The 24182-nt window shown below is 41.9% G+C and overlaps 1 protein-coding gene across 1 annotated transcript in view; it reads left to right on the forward strand.

The window, feature by feature from the left end:
• The first annotated feature begins 7815 nt into the window (after positions 1 to 7815).
• LOC124606102 (monocarboxylate transporter 13-like) overlaps positions 7816 to 24182 on the forward strand; it is an 80627-nt gene continuing 64260 nt past the window's right edge. The window contains exons 1-2 of the mRNA XM_047138068.1: positions 7816 to 8049; positions 12545 to 12671. Coding sequence (XP_046994024.1) covers positions 7816 to 8049; positions 12545 to 12671 — 361 coding nt within the window. The remainder of the gene's footprint in view (positions 8050 to 12544; positions 12672 to 24182) is intronic.

A 24182-nucleotide genomic window follows, 5' to 3' on the forward strand; every position in this document is an offset into this window, starting at 1 on the left:
TAGAGAGTAAACAAGCTCCCTGACGAACATAATAAACGATTCCTTCAGATCAGAGAAGTTTCCAGAACATTTAAAACAAGCAGGAGTTATATCTCTGATAAAGCAAAGCAACCCAGAAGATATAGAAACTTACCGACCCACTTCCCTGCTGTCACCATTCTCAAAAATAGTTGTCTCGATTACGGAAGACAGACCAACGACCTGCTGGCATAAATAAAACTTTTTCAGTGAATCACAGGTAGGCTTCCGAAGTAGTAGAAGTACAGAATCAGCTATAGCAGAATTGAAAAAAAAATAGTACTTCATACTCTAGACAAAGATGAGTGAGTCGCAGACATATCTTTTGAATCTTCTAATATTTTTGAAATAGTTGACCATAATATCCTAGTTAATAAGCTAGGAGCGTTAGGTATAAGATGCCTAACTAACAGCAGCTTCCGTTCGTACCTTGCAGATAGGTTACAAAGAGTAGAAGTAACACATACCTCAAATAAGTCTAAACGTCAGTAAAACACCTATCATTGCCAAAATTCATTAATGTAGTTCCTCAAGGTAGCACTTTAGGATCAGTAATGTTGCTTACATACATCAATAACTTTCCCAGCAATGTTAGTCACGGGGAATAATCCTATTTGCTGATAATAGCAGTGTTACAGTCACTGAGAAAACACGAGAACTCATGGCACAAAAAACAAATGAAACCCTCATGAAAGTTTACAATTGGCGAAAAAGTAATAAGGTGACATTGAACACAATGAAAACAAATGCCATGAATTTCAGTTTGAAGAGGGGAATGACACTGTTGAATTAAATTAAATTGCACCTCTGTGGACTGCATGAAAAAAAGCACAATTTATAGGAATGAATATCTATTTCTGTTGAAGTTGCACGAACACACAATGATACTTGCAGGCAGAATGTCATCAGCGTGTTATGCCCTTAGAGTACTGTCAGCAGTGTGTAGCACTCTCTTTTAGTTACATACTGTACGTATGTACACTCAAATCTTACCTGTGGCATTCTTTTCTGTGGAACAAATGCATAAAATACGAAGACAATTTTCAAACTGTAGATGAGGGCATGAGAATAATAACCGGAAATAGTAGTCAAGCTCACTGTAAACATCTGTTCAAAACACTGGGGATTTTGCCTCGTCTGTGTGAATAGATTTACCAATCAGTTGTACGCATCAAATGTAGCTTTGATAATTACAGAAAAACAGTTCTGCCGATGACAATGGAACAACACCTAAACTGAACTCACAGTTACAAAAAAATGAAGAAACATAATACTTAAAACAGCATTTTCTACCAAGGATTAAAATCGTACAACAAATTACGACAGTAGTTTGAAGGAACTGTTAAAAGAAACTTATTTTAAAAAGCAGTTAAAAATACCTGTTAAGCAATACATTTTGAACACTGAAGGATTACTTAGATAATGCAGAGTAGGGGTTTGGTAAACAAACCGTAACATAAATAATAATAACGATAATAAACATCTAAAATTTTACATAACACTTTCACATTACACATAAACTTTCATGCAACGTTTTTTCCTTCTTTTCTCCGTTTTCTGGAGAAACGTACTACCAAAGCTATGGAAAGTATAATGCTAACATCTTATCCTTTTTCTGAGCTCATCATCTCGCTATTTATAGAGGGATACTAACTCGTATTTTTCATACTAGCAAATGGGAAGTTGCAGTGCTAAAAATGGTCCTGACAGCAGTTGATGTGCGTGTAGTGTTTGCAGTGACTGGAAGGGAAAATGAACGAGCAGTGTAGCATTAGTCTTAAATAACTTACTTGTAGAACAGTATTGTACATTGGAGGTAAATTCAGGGAGCAATGCTTTAAACACAGCGGTCTTGTATTCGGGAGCGTGAAGACTCCAGTTCTCATTCAGCAATCCTGATTTAGGTTTTCTGTGGTTCCCCTAAAGTATTTCAGGAAAATGCTAGAATGTTTCCCACTATAAAGCCATGTTTGATCACCTGTTCCACCGTTCTCATACTAAACCTGTAAGTCTGTAAATGTCTATACATGTGAATCATTTTATTTTTGTTGTTCTTAAATTGTAATCCCAAGACATGTCCAGTAGTCTCGCAAAAGAGATCTATGGATGAATAAAAAGGTTTTAAGGAGGCCAGACGAACAAAACGATTTAACTGTTAATTTAATGTCATCAGTATTCATAGAGATAAAATTTACGCTAAGTCCATTTTACATTCTGTAACTATATAAAGATGCAGCTTTTATTATTCAAGATTGGTTGTAGCGAAAATCTCACGTGTCGTGGAAGCTCCCTGTCTCGTGGTTTTTCGTTGACCAATTTTAGGCTCTTTCCCTTCTCGACAGACCACGAGCTTCGACTCGATTTCACTTACACCACTGTGGTACACTGTAAACAGTTATTATTTACACCCCGTAGCGAAATGGTTAACTCATCACACCACCCTCCCCCCCCCCCACACACACACATATAAACACACATCGTAGTAGAACAAAGCAAATTATTTTTCTGGAAGGGCATTTAGCCCAGGTTCAGTCAGCAGAAGGATAGGTTTTTAATCCCCCACCTCAGAGACGTATGACTGTTCCTTCTCCGTGAGTAACTTAGAACAGAGATAGTCTGACCTGACCAGGCCTCACAATGTTTACGCCTAATGCCCTATAAATATAACTCTTTGCGACAAGGAATTTTATGAAGACAACAATTGCCTCAACCACTGGAGAGATACTGTATCGTGCAGACACAATTATTCAACTCTCAACGTAGGTATCACGTTCTGGATATTAAGAGGAGCGTCAGACGGCCACGACCACTCTCTCCGCAAGAAATTATGGGTGGGAGTGCGTTCAGAACAACTAGGCTGCGTCCAACACAAAGTCACTTCCTGCCGCTTTATCGTTACCAATTAAGAAATCAGCTTTTCGAACGAATTCACCTTCAGGACGAATAATCAAATTCGATGTAAATCAACGTATAAAAGTCTCATGGTAATCAAAGAAAATCTAGTATGTGGCAGTACAGCTATGCTCAGTATCTCTGCTTGTGCTCAGGTACCTCAGTAAGCTACAGAAATCCGCTCCCTTGCCTGCGACGATGAGCAACAGGACTCTAGCAAGAAAACCTGTACAAAATTGAGCGCACTACGCCCATCCCTAAATTTCAAACGTTGACTATCAGCAAAATCACATTCAGGTAACAGCATGACTCTTCCTAGCGTTCTGAAATATTTGATTTGGGCGTTTTCTTCCATCCGAGTGGCAGGGTTTTCTGTAAACCTCTTCTTCCCCACGCAAACAAAATCACACTCCTGCCAACAATGTTCCCCTGTAAAGCCATTCCACTCGTGACTGTCAGCAAATTTCCTGACATCTGTTAAAATCTGCAGACTATGTGTTCTGTCGAGCTGTATGTTCTGACGCCTTCTTTGTGAAAATGTCACCCTGACCCACACGGTAGAAAGCCGACGGGTGTGTTTCGCAGATGCAGAAGCTTGAGGAAATCTCTGTTGTGGCGTCATGATTTGGCAAATCACTTTGCTTTGGCGTCCCATCATACAGATACATGATTTTATAAATTACAAAATCAAATGGCTCTGAGCACTATGGGACTTAACATCTACGGTCATCAGTCCCCTAGAACTTAGAACTACTTAAACCTAACTAACCTAAGGACATCACACAACACCCAGCCATCACGAGGCAGAGAAAATCCCTGACCCCGCCGGGAATCGAAACCGGGAACCTGGGCGTGGGAAGCGAGAACGCTACCGCACGACCACGAGATGCGGGCAATATAAATTACATCGCAGTGTTTTATACGAAGTAAACCACTGGCCTCTTCACAGTTGGAGAGCCACATTTTAGATACACTACGCACAGCAAGTGCCATAGGAACAAAAGCTAGAAAACAGTAAGGCAGGTGGCCGCCTTGTAGCGACTAGCATCTGTAGAGATAGTCTGACTGCTCATCCAAACAATGACTACTAGGTGTGCACTGAGTATCACCTCCCTCATGCAGTGACGCGCTATGAGGAGAAAGCCATCATACAAAGGTGGGTTTTGCACGTTCTGGTCTGTGCAATATTATTGATGACGGGCCTGCAGTAGCTTTTGTTCCCATGTCGTATTTCAACGGTTACCTATGCAAGGCGCCACTGGGTACAGCTAAACGTTAACAATGTCTTTTATTTGAATCGAACAAACCCAGCTGACATGCAGATCGCCCCCTCTGACTCGGATTGAAAATGAGTTGGCCCTGACAAGTGAGTCGTGGGTGTGGTTCACGTAGAAATTAACAGCGATAACAGGGTTGAAGGAGGTCACTCGAAATACTGAAATGGAGCATTGCTAACTTAGACCATTACAAGTACTCCACAGGAGGGACAGTACATGATAAACAAACGTAATAGTTAACTATCTCACACACTGTGGATGAGTAGAAATCGGAATATGAAATCCATATAATTAAACAACTGAGTGAAACGGAGTGGGAAATTCCACGGGTAAGGGAAGAAAAGAGTCTGGTAACTAACTTAGTAACTCATTCGAGTAAATTAAGTATACGATTTCGAATTACACTTTATGATTACGTCGTTCTGTTGGGGTTAGGAAAATACATACTAGAATCCAGATAACTGTGTCATGGTTAAGCCATCAACTGCCAGAGCGTGTTTTAAACCGAGATACACTGTGCTTCAACTGAAAACGCACGTACTCCTGTCTCATTACTAATATTTCGCCACCATTTGCTGCCAGAATTTACCAAAATTAAGGGGCGAACATTCAGCAACTGCAGAAGGCGGCGAAGCTGCAAGTGCTGCCCACAGCCAGCACAGTACTGGAATCTCTTATTTCAGTCACCGTCCAGCCGAAGAGTACTCCTACGGACCGATCACGACCAAGAGTACCATTCTGCTTCATGTTGTAGACTTTTCTGTTTCACGTCCCAACTGAAAGTGCTCTTAAAGCGACGCTTCTCTAAGCTCTCTGCGAAAAGACTGCCAAAAATTACTGGTCGTCCAATAAGAGAGCCGGCCGCTGTGTCCGAGCGGCTCTAGGCGCTTCAGTCTGGACCCTCGCGACTGCTACGGTCGCAGGTTCGAATCGTGCCTCGGGCATGGATATGTGTGATCTCCTTAGGTTAGTTAGGTTTAAGTAGTTCAAAGTTCTAGGGCATCGATGACCTTAGCTGTTAAGTCCCATAGTGTGAAACGTCCCCTTAGAACAATTTATACAAGACTGTGCTTAAACTGACACACAATATTTTGTTAGCGCAACGCAATCTGACTTTCAATAATCCCTACAAAAGAATGGCCCTGACTAACATTAACCTATACGTTTCACAAATCACTTACCTCACAAAAATCTTGGTTACTCGAAGTACTGCAGTACAGCGAGCGCCACTACTGCCAGCTAAATAAAAGATTCAAACTACGGAAGGCACTAACTACTGATAGGGATAGTTAGCAAATGAAAGATATTAATAGAGAACAAACAATGTATTTACCTTAATATCATCACAAGTCATAATATATGTAATTTCAAAACTCCGCCATCTCTCTCCTCACATCCACCACTGCTGGCGGCTCACCTCTAACTGCCAACGCTACGCGCTGTTCACAGCCAGCTGCCTAACACTACAATGGCGAGTATTACAACAATGCAAAGCAGCCACAGACTGCACACAGCACAGCCAGTGATTTTCATATAGAGGTGGCGTTACCAATAAAAAAACCTAAACAGCCTACTTACAAGTGCTCAGAACCATTTTTTCCAATCAGGCAGAATGTTAGGAACACCGCCAAGGAGAGGCCGTGTAGCATACATTTCCCTTCTCTTTCCTTCACAAGGTTTTATTTGTAATCCCTGCTACTGCCCAAATTTTGCACAAGCATCCCCTGCCCACCAGAGCAGTACCATCCACGATGCGGTGAAATTCCTAATTGGGCGTAACGTGAATGTGATTACCCTCCTACAGCCTACGTAAAGTATTATCTGCGCTCGACACAACTGCCAGAATCTCTGGACTTGTTCTCTGCATTGGCCAACACGGCACCATATACGACACTGAAATAACAAACCGGGCTTATTGCGTGCGTGAGTGCTCTCCCACAACTCCTGCCAGTTCTTATCCGCGGTCCAGATTCTGGGCCTCTATACTCTGCAAACCAGTGCCTTTCCTGATACAGAGACCACGCACGTTCACAGTGCGCCTGGCGCAAGCCTCCATGTAAGCCCCTGTCCGTGTGACTTTTTGCACAAAGGAAAAACTTGCTACCGAGGGCTACTCCTCGTCTCAGCTAAAACTAGCCAGATACCACAAGCAAACCCGTACGCAATTAATGGGAAACATTTTGTTAGAGGGAAATAGTAACCTCTGAAATTACTGGAGGCGTTCAATAAGTAATGCAACACATTGTTTTCTGAAAGGAGCTTGGTTAAATTTGGGTTTACCGTACACCATATTATTCCCAACTATTTTGACAATAAGCCCGTATTTTTCAACATACTTCCGTTCAGTTTGACGTTGTTAAGCCACCTTACTGGGATGGCCTGTATGCCCGCGTGGTACTCTTCTACTGGTCGACGTTGGAGTCCGCATCAATAACGCCTCCATCATCCACGTATTGATTCCCGCAGAGTGTATTCTTCATTCGAACGTAGAGATGTAAGCCGTAACATGCGAGATCCGGGCTGTTAGGTGGATTAGAAAGAACAGCCGTTTTAGTTTTGTTCGTTCGTTCCGCGTGCGCAGACTTCTGTGAGGTATTGCGTTTGCGTTGTCATGGAGAAGTACAAGTATCTGAGGGAAGCACAGTGCACTTCAGAGTTGATCGTTGCACCGTGAGAGAGAACGTCAATCAGAATAATCCCTTCAGAGTGCCAGAAGACTGTCGTCATGACTTTACCGACAGAGGGTGAGGCTTTGAACTTTTCCTTCGGAGGAGAGATGGTGTAGCGCCGCTCCATGGATTCCTGTTTTGTCTCCTGTGCAAAGTCATGAAACTACGTTTCATCGCCTGTGACGATGTCCGAAAAAATTGTCACGATCAACCTCGTAACGTGCAAATAACTCAACTCGTAGGGTCCTTAGTACATCTTTATGGTCTTATGTTAGGCAATGAGGAACCGAGGGAGCAGACGTCATTGAGCACCCCAATTAGTGGACGATTGTGTCAGCACTACCAAGAGAGACATACAGCTGAGCAGCAAGGTGTTTGTGATCGTTCGATCACTCGAATGAGAGTGTCCGCACGTTTCGACATTGCAGGAGTCACAGCTGTGTGCGGCCGGCCAGCACTCGGGAGTTCAAATAGACCTTGTAGCGATGATAACAGACGCCTAACTAATTACCATGCTTTTGTTCACTGAGAGATCTCCGTAGACATCCTGCAAGCGCCTACGAATATCTACAATGCTCTAGTTTTCCGCCCAAAGAAGGTCAATGACAATTAAACGCACCTTCGTTACAGACGTCATTTTGAAGGCTATGTATAGCGCCACTGCCTATCGGAACTTCAAGAATCTGAAGGGGCTGCTACGGGAATATTGCACGATGTCCAACAACAAATTCCGCATTTTGTTCAGCTGAAACTGGTAGAGAGAAAAAAATTGTTGCATTACTTATTGAGCCTCCCTCGTGTCATGTAAGATCATTTGCATATCAAAACCCACATTGCACTAGCATAAAAAAGGAGAAAATGTCTATCTCTTGACTAAGTAACTAATACTCTGACGTTCTTCACCTTAATACATTTTTTTTCTATTATTTTTTTCAGAGAGTACGACAAGTGCCTGCGGAATGGCACTGGTAGCTGATGACGAACAGCAGCAGCGTGAGAATCGCGAGGATCGTCTGACGGAGGCAGAGAAGCTGGAACGACCCGACGGGGAGCCGCAGAGGAATCAGTTGCGTAATGAGGGAGGGAAGGAGGCCCACCATGAGGATGGCAGGGCGCCGGCAGAGCAGCCGCAGGGGGCGGCGCCGGACGGGGGCTGGGGGTGGGTCGTCGCCGCCTCCGTTGCCTTCAACAGTGTGAGTATCCACACCTCCAAGTTACCTCAAAAGGCATTACTAACAATAAAGCAGATATCAACACCAAGACCGGCTGCAACGCGGTAGCATTTTATTATGCATGAATCTCCCTCAAATGTTTATGAAAAGCATTTGTACTTTTACAGACGAAGCATGGCTATATAGCAAGGGGGCTGATGCTGTCACAGAGTAAGTACGCATGCGACAAAGATGAACAACGAATAGCTGTACCGCGTGATACCTTCTCGGTCGAATGCAGCTTCTCTGGTGTCGGTAGACAAATCAATGTGACCACGGACTTGATTTGTGTAAGGGCTGTTATTTTGTTTTGCCAGAAAAATGATAAATGTAATAATAGAGCAACAAACTGAGATGAAGTTTCGCATGAAACTTAGAAAACTGCTACTGAAACCTATCTTTTAATAAAATGAGTGTACGACGAGAACTTTTTATCAAGTACGGGAGCTTTTAAGTGGTTCAGTCGTTTCAAAGATGGAAAGGTGACTCACGCTCGGGCCTCTCTTCGAGCCCCAAAACATCTGAAAAGTCACTTGAGTATTCGATCGATTGCTGAAATTGTGAGAATTAAAAAAGAATGCGTCAGACAAATTTTACATAACCAATTTAACATGAGAAAAGTGTGTACGAAACTAAGGCCAAAATTTATCACGATCGAACAAAAAGAAGCTCGCGAGAATATTTGTAGTGACTCTTTGAATACCATTGAAAAGTATCCTAATTTCTTTGAAAGATTTATAATATCTCAAGAATCTTTGCTTTTCACTTATGATACGGAAACTGAACACCAGTCCATGGACTGTAAGGGCTCACCTTCCCCGAGAGAGAAAAAAGCTCGAATGAGGAAACCCAAATTAACAGCGAGGGTGATTTTTTTTCAATGTTCATGGAATTGTAAATCTTCACTGGAATCCTGAAGTTCAAACTATTAATTAACATTTCATTGAGGTTCATGCTCAACACTGTGATCAAATAAGAAAAAAGAAAAACCCAAATTGTGGAAGAACGAGACATGGATTCTGCACCAAGACAACGCACCGAATCGTACCGCATTGTGTGTTAAGAAGTTTCTAGCGATATATAGCGTCCCAGTGTTGCACCATCCACTTCATTCGCCTGACTTTTCTCTATACTCCTAAGTCAAGTCTGTGTTAAAAGAGAAAAGATTTCAGTCCGTTGAAGCAATAAAAGAAAAAGCGTCACGTGTCACCAAGGAGCTCACAGGCAAGACTTCCAGCACTGTTTCCAGCAATTAAAAATCCTAATGCAGCGCTATAGGAATAGAGCAGGGGAGAGCGTAGTGACGGCGATGATAATTTAATATCTATGTTTGTGAAATAAAATGTTTCACAGCAACATTTTATAACCACACCTCTTATATAGACGCCAATATTTTTCGCATACGTCTCGGAGAATTAATTAGCATTCAGGATCTCGAAAGCCGTGAGGAATTAGAAGTTATGTTTGACATAGGATTCTAACCCACATGGATACGTTTTCTGGCTACGGAAAATTTTCCAGCCACGTAAACCCACCGTTTCACAGTTTGACAGTAACTTACCATATGTTAACAACAAATAGATAATTTAAAAAATATAGCAGACCAAACGAATGAGAGTTAGTCAAGACAGAAAGGGTAAGTTCTTCATGAATAAGAAAATATAAGGACCGTTGATTTTCGAATGTAGGCGGAAACGATCGAATGAAACAACTTCCTCCCCTTTTAAACGCTAGCATAGCCAAGGTATGAAGACCATTGTTTACGATAGTACTGTTTCGGTTTAAATAATAGTAATCAGAATTGTCGGCCTAAGGAATGCTATACAAGAAATCACCCTAATTCCAACAACGCCTTTTTCAAAGAGGACAGAAGGGCAGATAGACATTCAGAGCCCCCTCTTGCCCTTGATGGTGGGCAACTGCACCTAAAAGGCGGAATAATCAGCAAAGATTTACGGCATGAAGATACAAAAGACACCGTACTGAAGACCATAGAAAATGTTGCATGTATTAGGAAAAAATTCTGGATTATTCCCCCTGCCTCCCCTCCCCCTCCCCAGCCCCTTCGGATCTTCATAACTGGACTGGCAATGAGGAGGTGACGATGAGAAAGAGACTGAAAAAGAAGCGAAAGAGTAACATATCACGAGAATGTCAGAAATTTGAATGCGGTGACGAAGCTACAAAATCTGAGAAGGGAAGTAAAAACACTGGATCTAATTGTAGTATGAGTCAATAAGGTGAAACAGGAAGAAGATAGGGATTTCTCGGTTGATAAATACCGGGTAATATCAGCTGCAACAGAAAATAGGGGTACGTGTGCATGATTCGTAATGAATAGCATGTTGGGGCAAAAAGTAAGTTAATCTTAAAAGTTCATAGATGTATCATTCTTGTCGGAGTCTCTCTGGGGCTGTAGACACTGCTATAATGAATACGAAAATAGACCGTTCCGTTCAAGAAGAATAGACGATATTGTAGAAGGCAGTCATAAACTTTGGACAGAAAAATTTATGTATAAAGAAGAAAACTGCGAAGAAACCTTGAATAATAAAAGAAATACCACATTTTACCTCTGAAAGGCTAAAACTCTCCAGAAACAGAAGTGCTACAGCAATATTGTTCACTTAGGATTGAGGGCAATAGAAAGAACAGGGAAGTAAAGCGAAATGGTAGAAAGAAAGTAGAAAAAATAAAATGGCCATTGGAATGACTGATTTAGCATGTCGAAAAATCAATAATCAGTTATATGCAGTAAAGGTAAGAGTTATAAAGGCGAAAGGGCGAAAGGAATTCCACGCTTAAAGGTAGAGGAGAGGGCGACATGTGGAAAGAGTACACCAAGGGATTCTATAAGGGAATGCAACTGTCTGTTATTATGAAAGAAGAAGAAATGGACGTTGGTTTGAAAAATATATTAGATAGAGTATTAGAGTCAGAGGCTGAAAGACTTTTAGAATACTTGCTATCAAACAAGGCTGAAGGCGTAGATAACGCTGCTACTGAATTTCTGAAATCAAAATATCAGACAGTTTTTTGTTCTTATAGTTCTCAGATCAACTGCATGACACATACTCATATCAAATTTTCCAACTGGTGCTTTTCACATTACTCATTTCTTTAAACGGTAATTTCTTGGAAATTATGCTACGGTGCTGTATTAAGCACTGATGTAAACGAATTATTACTGGTGCATTACAACTTTTTATATATTTTATTGCCATTACTATTAAATCAGAGGCATCTGTGGCACGTTAAATCAAGGCTTGTTAGCAATTTATATATGTGGCTGGAGAGAGCGAGGGAGAGGGGTGTAGAGAGAGAGAAAGTAACGGAGCATGGAGAGCGTATAATGTAAGTAGCATACGTAGTAATGTAAGTAGCATACGCAGTAACCAACAACAAAAATTGGTGGGATTAGAGAGAATGCAGGCGTCCTCCTGCTCTACTGTTCATCATCGTCTTTGCTCTGTTTATCCTTAAGCATATTCAGTTTTAAGTATGTTTTTCAGGCCTTTCGATAGGTCTTATTTTCCGCATGTTCTCTGTCGTTTGCGGTCCGTAGCATTAATATCTGTTTCCAGTGAACTTCCAAACCTCTTTCGAATTTTTTTCACTTTCTGTAATGATTCTCCGACATACATTTTGAACAGCAGTGGTGGGAGTTGAAGTCCTGTCATACAGTATTATTTATATGAACCTGTTTTACCTTACCACCTACTTTTATTAACCTGCTGTTAGAGGACCTTATTCCAAATACAACAAATGAAAGTAATTGTTTATGAGAATAGTGTTTGTAAAATGATAGGAACACTGTTTTGCGAGATTAGTTGTGAAAATTCAATTATACTGGGTATTTTATTAGTAATTGAAAAAAAAAGTGTCTTGCCACCAACAGCACAAAAGTGGAATACACAAGAAGGTACTGAGTGAAAATATACAACGTGCTAGCTGAAGACAACGTGAATACGATGGCAACTATTTAATTATCTTTAGTGTCTAAAGCAGCCACGACACTAATATTTGAAAACACATAACATGGACACGACACAGTAAAAGTCAGAAAGTAAACTTCATGTAAAGTTACTGAATATTTTGCCGTCTGACGACGAGCGTTAGTGCTCCAAGTAAAGGAAACAAAACAGTGACAGCATGGTACCTATTCATCACTGACAACACATAGCTATGGAAGCAAAACTACCTACGTATCTTACCTCTCTCAGTGCAGGAGAACTCCGTAACCCATGTAGGGAATGACAGGTCGGCGTCATATAAACACCAAGTATTTCATGATCAGGTTGATTTGTCGGCGTATCCGTGGAGCACTGACAATACAGAGCGCATTTGTTGTAAGATGTAGGCTGTACTCATGACCGTGCATAAACTGCACAACGATGTGCAGGCCTTAACAACAGCTGGCAGCGACCTGTTCGTGCGGAGGCCAGGCCAACATGTGATACGAATTATCTTCTTGCAGGTGGTGATGCTGTCGTCAGCGATTTCGTACCCATTCGTCTTCGCAGACTACTTGGCGGAGCTAGGACACGGCACTGAGGCCATGACCACCATCGTCAGTGTCTGCATGTGCATATCCTCATTCTCCGGTAAGCTGCGAACATTTCAAGCCTTCCTGTTGACTCAATAGCAATCCAAGACCAAATATTATTTGAGTTGATCACGAATTACAAGTCGAATTATCGATTTCAATTACTAACCACCCTCCTTCAGATGATAAAAATCTGGGTTACAGCAGCGTCATATCAGAAAATACTAAAACGCTAAAATAATAAACTACTGAACTTTTTGGCGTTGTTGCAGCGGCCTTCCTCAGGCCGTGGACTAATTTAGTTCGGTAGCGGCAGCATCAGTAGATTACGTCTCTAAAACCGCTGACGTCAAATTCGAACACTGAGGAAACAGAAAGGTCTGTTAGCACCTGCTTAGCAGAGCATGGGGGTCATGTCTGATTTTGGCAGCACAGCAAATCGGCACTTGTGGAGCGCTATAGGGATTGTGGGTAATCTATAACGATCTTTTTTATTATTATTATTGGGTTTCGGAACGTGGCTACACAGGCATCTCAACACTGGAGTTTGTTTTTGACAAGTAAAGAGTATATATTAGTTTAATTTGTACTCTGGTACGAACTTACATAGACTTTACAAATGACAGATGCCAACATAAGACGAATTTTCAACAACATAGTGTACTGAAGCGAGAAATCAAGCCGAAAATTTTACACTGGATACACAGAAGTAATATGAATTGATAAATCGCCGTTGGTACACACTTGGGATATTTTCAATTCAATACATATTATTTTCCATACTATTTCAGAGTATGCAGATGCAAGAACTACATTTTTAGTAATTATATACAGCCGATCGCTCACAGAAAGTTCCGCACCTAAAGACTGGAAAGTTGCTCAAGTCACACCAATACCCAAAAAAGGAAATAGGAGTAATCCGCTGAATTACAGGCACATATCACTAACGACGATTTGCGGTAGGGTTTTGGAACATATACTGTATTCGAACATTATGAAGTACCTCGAAGAAAACGATTTACTGACACTAGTCAGCATGGATTCAGAAAATATCGTTCTTGCGGAACACAACTAGCTCTTTATACTCATAAAGTAACGAGTGCTATCGACAGGAGATGTCAAACTGACTCCATATTTTTAGATTTTTTAGATTTTCGGAAGGCTTTAGCCCCGTTCCTCACAAGCATCTTCCAACCAAACAGTGTTCCTATGGAATATCGCCTCAGTTGTGCGACTGTATCCGTGATTTCCTGTCAGAAAGGTCACAGTTCGTAGTAATAGAAGGAAAGTCATCGAGTAAAACAGAAGTAATATCCGGCGTTCCCCAAGGAAGTGTTATAGGCCCTCTATTGTTCCTAATCTATATTAATGACATAGAAGACAATCTGAATAGCCCTCTTAGATTATTTGTAGATGATGCTGTCATATACCGTCTTTTAAAGTCATCAGATGACCAAAACGAACTGAAAATTGATTTAGATAAGATATCTGTGTGGTGCGAAAAGTGGCAGTTGACCCTGAATAAAGAAAAGTGGAAAGTTATTCACGTGAGTACTAAAAGAAATCCGCTAAATTTCTATTACGCAGTAACTCACATACATCTGAAGGCTGTAAATTCAACTAAATACTTAGGATTACAATTCAAATAACCAAATTCGAACGATCACATAGATAATGTTGTGGGTGGAGCAAACTAAAGACTGCGATTCATTGTCAGAACACGTAGAAGGTGCAACAGATCTACTAAAGAGACTGCTTACACTGCACTGAAGTACTGCTATGCGTTGTGGGATCCGTATCAGGTGGGGCTGACGGATGATATTGAAAAAGTTCAAAGAAGGGCGGCTCGTTTTGTATTATCGCGAAATAGGGGAGATAGCACCACAGATATGATACGTGAATTGGAGTGGCAATCATTAAAACGAAGGCGTTTTTCGTTGCGACGGGATCTTCTCAAGAAATTTCGATCACCAGTTTTCTCCTCCGATTGCGAAACCATTCTGTTGGCACCCACCTACATATGGAAAAATGATCATCACGATAAAATAAATCAGGGCTCGCATAGAAAAATTTAAATTCTCGTTTTTCCCACAATCCTTTCGAGAGTGGAACGGTAGAGAGACAGCTTGAAATTAGTTCATTGAACCCTTTGCCAGGCACTTAATTGCGAATATCAGAGTAATCACGTAGATGTAGATGAATGACTGTGTACTATAGTAACAGTAAAATTTTCTTTTGGGTGTCCTGTAAGAACTGTTTCAAAGGCCGCGGATATAGAACTGAATATCTGTGCAGGTCTAGAAGTAGCATCTAGAGAGAATATGAGAAAATTATACAAGAACCAGATTTGGGTATAACACCCACACGTATAGGTACACTGGAATTCAGACAAATGCATATAGGGTGGAGCACAGTGACATACGTTTATAGGTTGAACGTCCCATATCCCACTGAGTAGCACGTGAGAAGATAGTTAAATTGTGTTTTGGCCTTTCCCTGGCATTCTAATTACAAAGAGCTTTTGATTAGCAGCCCATGTAGCTACAGCTGAATGTTGGCACTGTTGGCAAACTCGTACAGTATTTTGCACGATGCTGTATCGTTAGATGCGTACAAGGTTTGGAAGAAGCTTGGTAAATGATGACTATTATCACCAAGATTGTTTTCAAGGACGTTTATGTAATTCTTGCTGCAAAGACATTGTAGGAATATATGGCCTCTATCTTCTCCCTTTCACATAGATGTTGAGATTGAGCCGACAGAGGTGTTTGTTGAATTTCAAATGATGAAATTTCAGTCGCGCTATAGCTGTCGTGAAGCTCCGAGGTGTTTTTGTCTTATTATATCATGATACTCTTGGAGTCGTGGGATGAATTAATGCGTAGTGAGTGCCATTGATCTAAAAATCAATGTCCTATGAGAGGGAGGATGCTCGGTTTGCTACGAGAGTTTATTTCCAGGTATCTCAAAGTGGCCTTTCATCCATTCCATCACGATGTTGCGATAAATCGTATCCAACCGAAACACATCGTCGAAAACTGCGGCAGCTATTAGGTTGTTACAATTATTATAACGGTTTCTAATCAGTTGCTGGATTGGCATATTATCAGATATTATCTATTACGTCTGCTATGGAGCCATCTGTTTACACCACGCATGCATCGTTATAGTGAGAAGGGAATTGCGTTACGGGGATCCCGATTTTGAAACGTTAAATAGGTCCTGACATCAGTTTGCAAAGTCGATGTCTCGTACCGTCTGTTGTAGTGCGGTATGAGAGAACTATCCCACACCTAGTGCCTTAATGCCTATATCTTCATACATTCAGCCGCTACAGGTGGGAATTGTTTAGTTATCTAGTAACTCCCGCGCCCAAAGCAAGATGTTAATTGGCAGTTTTTTTCGTCGAGGGACCCGTTTTGGTCGAAATAGAGCCGAATACTCTTCGCAGTTTTAACGCTGATTAATTCTCTTTTACCAGCAATGCATTGGTTGGGGTTAGCATAAAAGCCCCAGTAACTATACGCAAGTAACTGACGCTGAGCTATACATTCTTATTATGGGCTGGTAAAAAGTCTTCGCTATCCGCTTATCAGAGCCCCGCCATACTCCAGTCGTAGCTCTTACGAGAATGCCTGCTTTTTCACGTGTGTTAATTATGTGTTGGATATTATGAACCCATCTTATTTTATCAACTATAATCATCCCAGAAAATAGTGTTATTTTCGCAACTGGAAAATTATGTTGTCCTAGTTGCACTGTTTGGGCTACTGGATTCCTGTTTCAAGTAAACATCATTGGAGCAGATTTGCTGTCAGATATTTCGAAGCCACTTTCTACAAGCCACTCATGCAGACGTATGAGACCGGTGTGCATTTTCAGATGACAAGACTGAAGACCAATGTATACGGCATACATCCGTATGTCATCGGCGTACTGTCACACTAGTACGTCAATGGGAAAAAGATCATGAATGTCTGCAAAACAGAGATTGAACAATAGGCGAGACAAGACGGGCCCCTTAGCCGGCCGCTGTGTCCGAGCGGTTCAAGGCGCTTCACTCCGGAACCGCGCTGCTGCTGCGGTCGCAGGTTGGAATTCTGCCTCGGGCATGGATGTGTGTGATGTCCTTAGGTTAGTTAGGCTTAAGTAGTTCTACGTCTAGGGGACTGATGATTCAGATGTTAAGTCTCATAGTGCTTAGAGCCACCTGTACCATTTGAACGGACCCCTTCAGGAGGCCTCTGGTAGTTGCTTCGATCCCAAAGTAGCTCCGTGTTGCAAAATCATTGCATTCCTGTTGTTCAGGAAGCTTACAAAATTACGAGCTATTTGTTTTGGAATATAAGGTTTCTCCACTTTCCCTAAAATTGACACTACGACGTTGTCTACGCTTTAAGGAAGTCTATGAACGCAACTGCCATGCAGTTATTCAGAGAGAAATTTCGCTCTATGGCAGTAATGGACTGTGAAAGGATTGCAGTGGTCCCTTTTACTTTACTGTGCCCAATTTGTTCCTCCACTAACATTTCATTGTTTACACATCACTTTTCTAAGCATCGCTTAGTAATTTTTCCATTGACTTCACCGAACACGATAGTAAGATGACATGCCGATACATCTCCAGTTTATCACATATTTTTCAAAAATTGTCGATGGGGACGGGACGACACCTTTTCAGGGAGTCGATTTTGATCTTTTGTGTCCATACGCTACTGTAAATTTTGAGCAACAGGAGTTTCCTTTTGTGTGGAATGTGTCGTAGCATTGGGTAGTCAGTATAATCCTGATTAGGTGCAGTACCCTTCGCTTGGAAGAGAGCAGTCTACAGTTCAGGGAAAAGCATTAGCAACATTGTTGTCCTCTTCATATTCCGTCTCGTCTTCCTTTTCCTATAGTCAGGAGGGGGTATCACTCATAAGAACCGGTTGGTGGAGATGTACGCATGTCACTTGCCACACAGTTCCCTATGTCCTTTATTACACTCCAAACACCGATTACGCAATAAGTCACACAAATCTGAAGGCTGTAAATTCAACTAAATACTTAGGGATTACAATTACAAATAACCTAAATTGGAACGATCACATAGATAATTTTGTGAATAGAGCAAACCAAAGACTGCGATTCATTGGCAGAACACGTAGAAGGTGCAACAGATCTACTAAAGAGACTGCCAACACTGCACTGGTCCGCCCTATTCTGAAGTATTGCTGTGCGGTGTGGGATCCGTATCAGGTGGGGCTGACGGATGATATTGAAAAAGTTCAAAGAAGGGCGGCTCGTTTTGTATTATCGCGAAATAGGGGAGATAGCACCACAGATATGATACGTGAATTGGAGTGGCAATCATTAAAACGAAGGCGTTTTTCGTTGCGACGGGATCTTCTCAAGAAATTTCGGTCACCAGTTTTCTCCTCCGATTGCGAAACCATTCTGTTGGCATCCGCCTACATAGAGATAAATGATCATCACGATTAAATAAGAGAAATCAGGGCTCACACAGAAAAATTTAAGTGCTCGTTTTTCCCGCGTACCATTCCAGAGTGGAGCGGTAGAGAAACCGCTTGAAGGTGGTTCATCAAACCTTCTGCCAGGCACTTTATTGTAAACTGAAGAGTAATCACACAGATGTAGATACAGGTTAATTGTGTTTCTTTGCAACTCACTCGGATGTAGAATGCTTTTAATTCTCATGTGTATCACTTTTAGATGTGTACTCAAGTTGTCCCTGATGCTATACCACTGAGCACATCACCACTCTCAAACTTTACGCATTACAGCGAACCTGCTACTAACCATAGAGTGTCCCAATAGTAAACAAGTTGACACCCCAGTACAATGTAATATCCCTTATGTGTTTACATTTCTAACTGTAACTCAACTGTAACAATGTAATATTTGATTAACATCGCTGTTGTACAACCAACAATTAGTGTCCAGTGCAATTGTTCACAACCAATACCAAAAAATTGTAATTTTGTAATAACGTGTATTCTAAATAATTCTAATTGTTCTCATACATAACAAACCATAAAATGTGATTTATTATATTAAAGAACAGTTTTACAGAACAAAAAGTCAAAAGTCCCGTTTAAAAATTCCAAAGACAATACCACAACTAAAGATCGTATGTAACTGCGTTGTATCTTAGTCCAGAATGTTTGGTTCGTAATAACACAACCTCCTTGTAAACAATAGCCAGTAGTTATCTGATGATGGCCTAATAAGCCGCAAACTAGTTCATACAAATAAAAATCAGTGGAACAAAAAATCGCCTAAGTGTTATTCAACGCTCAACATGAATCGAATCTGTTTGTTGATCTGGAGTGCGTCCATTAGTACTCTGCTGGTACGATGTATAAGTCATCGCAGCCATAATTATATTTAAAATGTTGTTAACCAAGTATTTCCCAACATCACTCGGTTGGCTGAGCCTGTAATGTTGTGGTGGCTAGAGTTTGTGACCCAACGGAGCAAGAGGAAGGCAAAGTTCTGATTTATACAGTTGTTCTCTGGCGACCCTGCTTTGGTGGAATCTCTGTGTTCTATAGAATTTATGCGTTGCTTTTGGTAGAGTTGGACATGCTGTACTAGAGCAGGGGACGGTAGTATCGGCGGTGAAATCAGTGGAGCCTCCGTTCCTGACATCTGTGACATTGTCGTCATGGCTTGGTTTGGTTGTTGCGTATCTGGGTGGCGGTGTTGATAGTTGCCTTGAGTTGTCACTTCATGCTCCCATCAGTAAAGTGATTAGCGAAGGAATCATCGGGTCTCACAACGCCGACGCATCTCATCATGTTCTATTCGTCGATGCAAGTGCAGCCCTCGGAGAAACGACAAAGAGACCTCACGAAAGAAGGACACGACGACCAACGAGGTAAAATGGAGAATGTGTTGCGTGTCGACGCCACGCAGAAAGCAACCATCACCCAGCATGGTTGAGTTGGGAGGGGGAAGAATTCTGTACCCAGTCTCGTAATGTTTGGGGAAGAGGTAGCTGTAGTGGCGCAAGGCCTGTTTTCGAACACATTTGCTGATTTTTGGAAGGTAATATTGACAGATATAATTTTGTTAATTTCTTTGTATTAAAGATATTTGGGCAATTTATAGGTAGGGCATTATGACCTCTGGCACAATTGAATACAGATTCGCTGATTGGCCCTCCAATATGCTTCACTTCCGTATGGGTCTGTGCAGTACGCACATCTCGCGCTTCTTCTGCTGTGTTCGCTAACACAAATCTCAGACAATTATAGCATTGTAAGACAGATGGTGCATACACCTCCGCTGGGAAGAAAATCCCAGGAATATAAACAATCTGTTGAAGCCGCTTTGATGTAAATGTCACTCCACAAACTGATGACGGCTTTGTTACCTTTTCCCGATTCAAGTTTACAGTTTTACTAAGTCACCTAACGGTAGTAGCTAAGCAGCGAAACGTCAGTTCCGTTAGCATTTCGTCCTGTAAGTGAGGTTTCAACACTATTGATGGTGCCTTATCTAGTAGTAAAGAAGTTTGGAGTATCGTTCTCCAAATTTGAATTTCCTAAGAAAAAGTGGTGAACCAAGGCATCTACAGTTAATCCTGATACTGTCTCGATTTTCAGACGGTTTATCCCTGACGCCGTAATATTGATTACGTTCTTGAATAACGACTCATAGTTCCGTCTAATAAGTCTGCCTAGTGCCATAGGTTGGAGCCAGCCTACGTTTCTACTTTCAACAAATAAGATGAAAGGCTTTCATCAGTAGTTTCGTTTAATTCAGCGGTGCAAGTACGTACAGTTTGCTGGGTGATGGTTGCTTTCTGCTTGGCGTCGACCCGTAACACGTTCTCTATTTTATCTCGTTGGTCGTCGTGTCCTTCATCCTTCGTGAGGTCTCGTCGTTTCTCCAAGGGCTGCAAGTCTCTTGCTGCACTTGCATCGACGAATAGAACATGAAGAGATGTGTCTGCGTTGTGAGACCCGATGATTCCTTCGCTAATCACTTCACTGATGGGCGCATGAAAAGTGTCAGTATTCATTCCGAGCAGTGGGGCATCAACCACCACCGTTCATGTCCACCGCTCGTGGTCTCGCGGTAGCGTTCTCGCTTCCCGAGCACGGGGTCCCGGGTTCGATTCCCGGCGGGGTCAGGGATTTTCACCTGCCTCAAGATGACTGGGTGTTTGTGTTGTCCTCATCATTTCATCATCATCCAGGAAAGTGGCGAAATTGGACTGAGCAAAGATTGGATAATTGTACGGGCGCTGATAACCACGCAGTTGAGCGCCCCACAAACCAAACATCATCATCATCACACCACCGTTCATGGTTTTGATCGCAGAGTAGCAAGAGTTTTAACGATTTGGCAGAGCCTATGCAAATATGGGAGGTGCCAACATCAAATTGTCACTGTTTCCACTTCGCGATTAGTGGTCGAGAAGAAAGTGTTTACACCATCTGAGCGCGTTGAAGTTGCCCCTTCAGAGTCTTGGAGCGAACTGCATATACCAGTGGTTAAACCACAGGCCGAGCCAGTAAGGTTTCAGGAAACCGGAGTACTTGCGAGACGGCTGTGGATGGGCGCACGCGAACTGACTGCCGGCAATCCCAGTACGATGGGCAGAGTGTGATCGCAGGACGTCTTCCTCACCGGACACAGCCGCGACCTGCTAAACACACAGCGTACACACAACTGGGCAGCTGACAGCAGGCCAGCGTAATCCTGTGCTCATGTCACCGATTCACAATGGCTTATCGGACACCAGAATGCCTACTAATCCATGAATAGCCAGCAATACACCCCATCCCTTTTTCTTAACCCCAACCAGTGGTATTTATGGCCAATAAAATGCAAGAAGTTGCACATAGGCGTTCTTATGACACTGTTATAAACCCGATCTATTGAAGCACCTATTCCTCATCTAAACTACTCTCCACTATGAGGAAACACGGACGAAACATCAAATATTTTATTATTTTAGCATTTTAAGCATGTTATGAGATGAGGTGGCAGTACGCCCAGAAGGAAATTTATGTATTTTAAGTGAGTTACAACATGCAACATGTTTCATGCTGTGTATGCATGGTATGACTACCACAGTGATGAATATGACACTTGACCAGGATCTGTTCCTGCGCACTGAAATTCACAGCTAAGTGCCTGGCAAAGTCTTCATCGAGCCACCTTCAATAGATGTAGGTGGTTGACAACAAAATATTTCCCCGTGCGGAGGAGAAAGTTTGTGATCAAAATTTGCTGGAAAGATCTCGAAGCAATAAAAAGGGCTTTGTTTTAATGACTGGCAACCCCATTCTTTGAAATTTTTCGATGTCCTTAGACAGTGCTTTCCCATGCCACCGTAAGAGAATGGACAAGCCTATTGTAGAAAATAGCTTTAGCAGACTGTTGCATATTCTAAGTGTTCTGCCAATAAAACGCAGTCTTTTGTTCGCTTCCCCCACAACATTATCTAAGTGAGCGTCCCATTTTAAGTAGTTCATAACTGTAATTGCGACGTCGGACACACGCTAAAGGATACTTCAACTCAATAAAGACAATGCAATAATTACCAGTCAAACAAATTCTGGCTTCTAATTTCCAACAGATTTAACAGTTGCATGACAACAGCAAATTGCTATTACCCCAGAATAATATACATAATTGCCCTAGAATTTGAAACATTACTAAACAAACAAAATGCCCACGGGCGTCAAAGCCCACGCCCAACAATAATTTTAAAACCCTCTTTACATAAATCTTAAGAACCATACTAACAATAAATGGTTTACTGACAAAAATTTCCACAGAAGCAGAACACCTTTTAAAATTTAACATCACAAAAAACTCACAATTTCTCTTTCTGAATAAGATATTAAAAAACTCAGTATAATGAAAGGCATCTTTCAGGTATTACAAAATTTCTGTGACAAGTAGTGGCACATCAGAGGTGCGCGGAAACTACAACTCATATCGAGCCTGAATGAAAGCTGAAAGGAACGGCGAAGGAGATATGGATGGCTCGGCGTCACCAGGAACAAATAATAAAATACTCAAAATCGCCGGAGAACTGGAGTCTACTGATTAAACACAGCGACAGAATTTCAAACTGGCCGCCACCAATGCGTCGTCCCCAAGTTAAACGACCAGCTTGTTTTGGGACGACGTGCACCGCTGATTGTACCACTGAAACAACAACATAAAACCACACGGCAACTGGGCAATATCCAGAGTAACACAATCCTTAACACATTAGAAAAATTTCCAAACAGAAATACGGCCACAAGGGACCCACAAGCCATTTAAATATGCACTACTTTGTCATTAATAATACGCCTATGTGCAGACAGGCTTATTACTGCCAAAGCATGAAGTGATAATATACTCAAATATATGAGAATTTGCTGATAGCGCTAAATCACGCAGTCATAACTTAACTAAATAAAAACAGAGCCGATTAACTGTATTATATATATATTCTATAAACATACATTCAATAATTACAGTATTACAGGACTCTAGCATACAATAAACTTTTCATCGTTAAGCCCCCTGCTTGTTTACCTCTGAAAACATTACCTAAATACCGGCAGACAGCCAGAAAATTGAACCTGTGGTTATTTCGGAGTGCAAAGACATACACTTAGATATACACTCCTTGCCCGTATCTCAAGTGCGTTCAAAACAGACAAACCTCATTCACACAGGTAACCACTGTTCAATAAGTTGTGCACCAGTGATCAATACGAAACAGATAACATGGGCATCCAAACATTCAAAGAGCCGTTAACTGCAAACAGCACGAAATTCAATATACATATATACAGCAGTACTTCAAAAACCTGAATAATTCCCACCGTCTGATTCTGCAGTGTATCCAGTCGCAGGCTGATACATTCCAAAGCCGCACCGTATGCAGCCCCACTGCCCACGTGACAGAAAGAAGCAGAGCATGCGCAAAGAGCGACCGCCGGCAACCAGACTGCAGACCGGAGCGCCAACCAACCGACCAAAAGTCAGCCTCTCCCCACAGCCTCGTGGGCGGAAGTAGCCGAAAAGCGACCAAAGAGGAACACCGCGGCCACGCGATACAGAGTCGATCGCAGAGATCTTAAATGAATACAGAGAAACGACTGGCGCCAACTGCGTCATGTGTCAGTAACCCCTAGGTACTTCATTGAATTGAAAGCCTTTACATTTGTGTGTACCCGAAATTTAGCGGATTTCTTTTGGCACTCATATGGATAGCCACAGTTTTCATTACTTAAAAATCTTGTCGTGCCGTTCTCCTGACAGTGGGAAGCACGATTGACATATATTATCTGATCAAAAGTATAGGGCCACCTATTAGTAGATACTAGTAGAGGATGTGTCCACCCATCGCCTTTGTGGCCGTTTTAACCCTGCTAGAAACACATTCAGTGAGGTATCTGAATGTCTGTGGAAGAATGGCGGTCCATTTTTCCTCCAGAGCTGAAAGCAGGGAGGGTAGTGATGTTTGAAACTGAGGGCTGGGGCAAAGCGGACGTTCTGACTCATCCGAAAAGTGTACCGTTGGCTTCAACTCGGGACCCTGTGCAGG

The sequence above is a fragment of the Schistocerca americana genome, chromosome 3 (assembly GCF_021461395.2).
Source record: "Schistocerca americana isolate TAMUIC-IGC-003095 chromosome 3, iqSchAmer2.1, whole genome shotgun sequence".
NCBI lineage: Eukaryota > Metazoa > Arthropoda > Insecta > Orthoptera > Acrididae > Schistocerca > Schistocerca americana.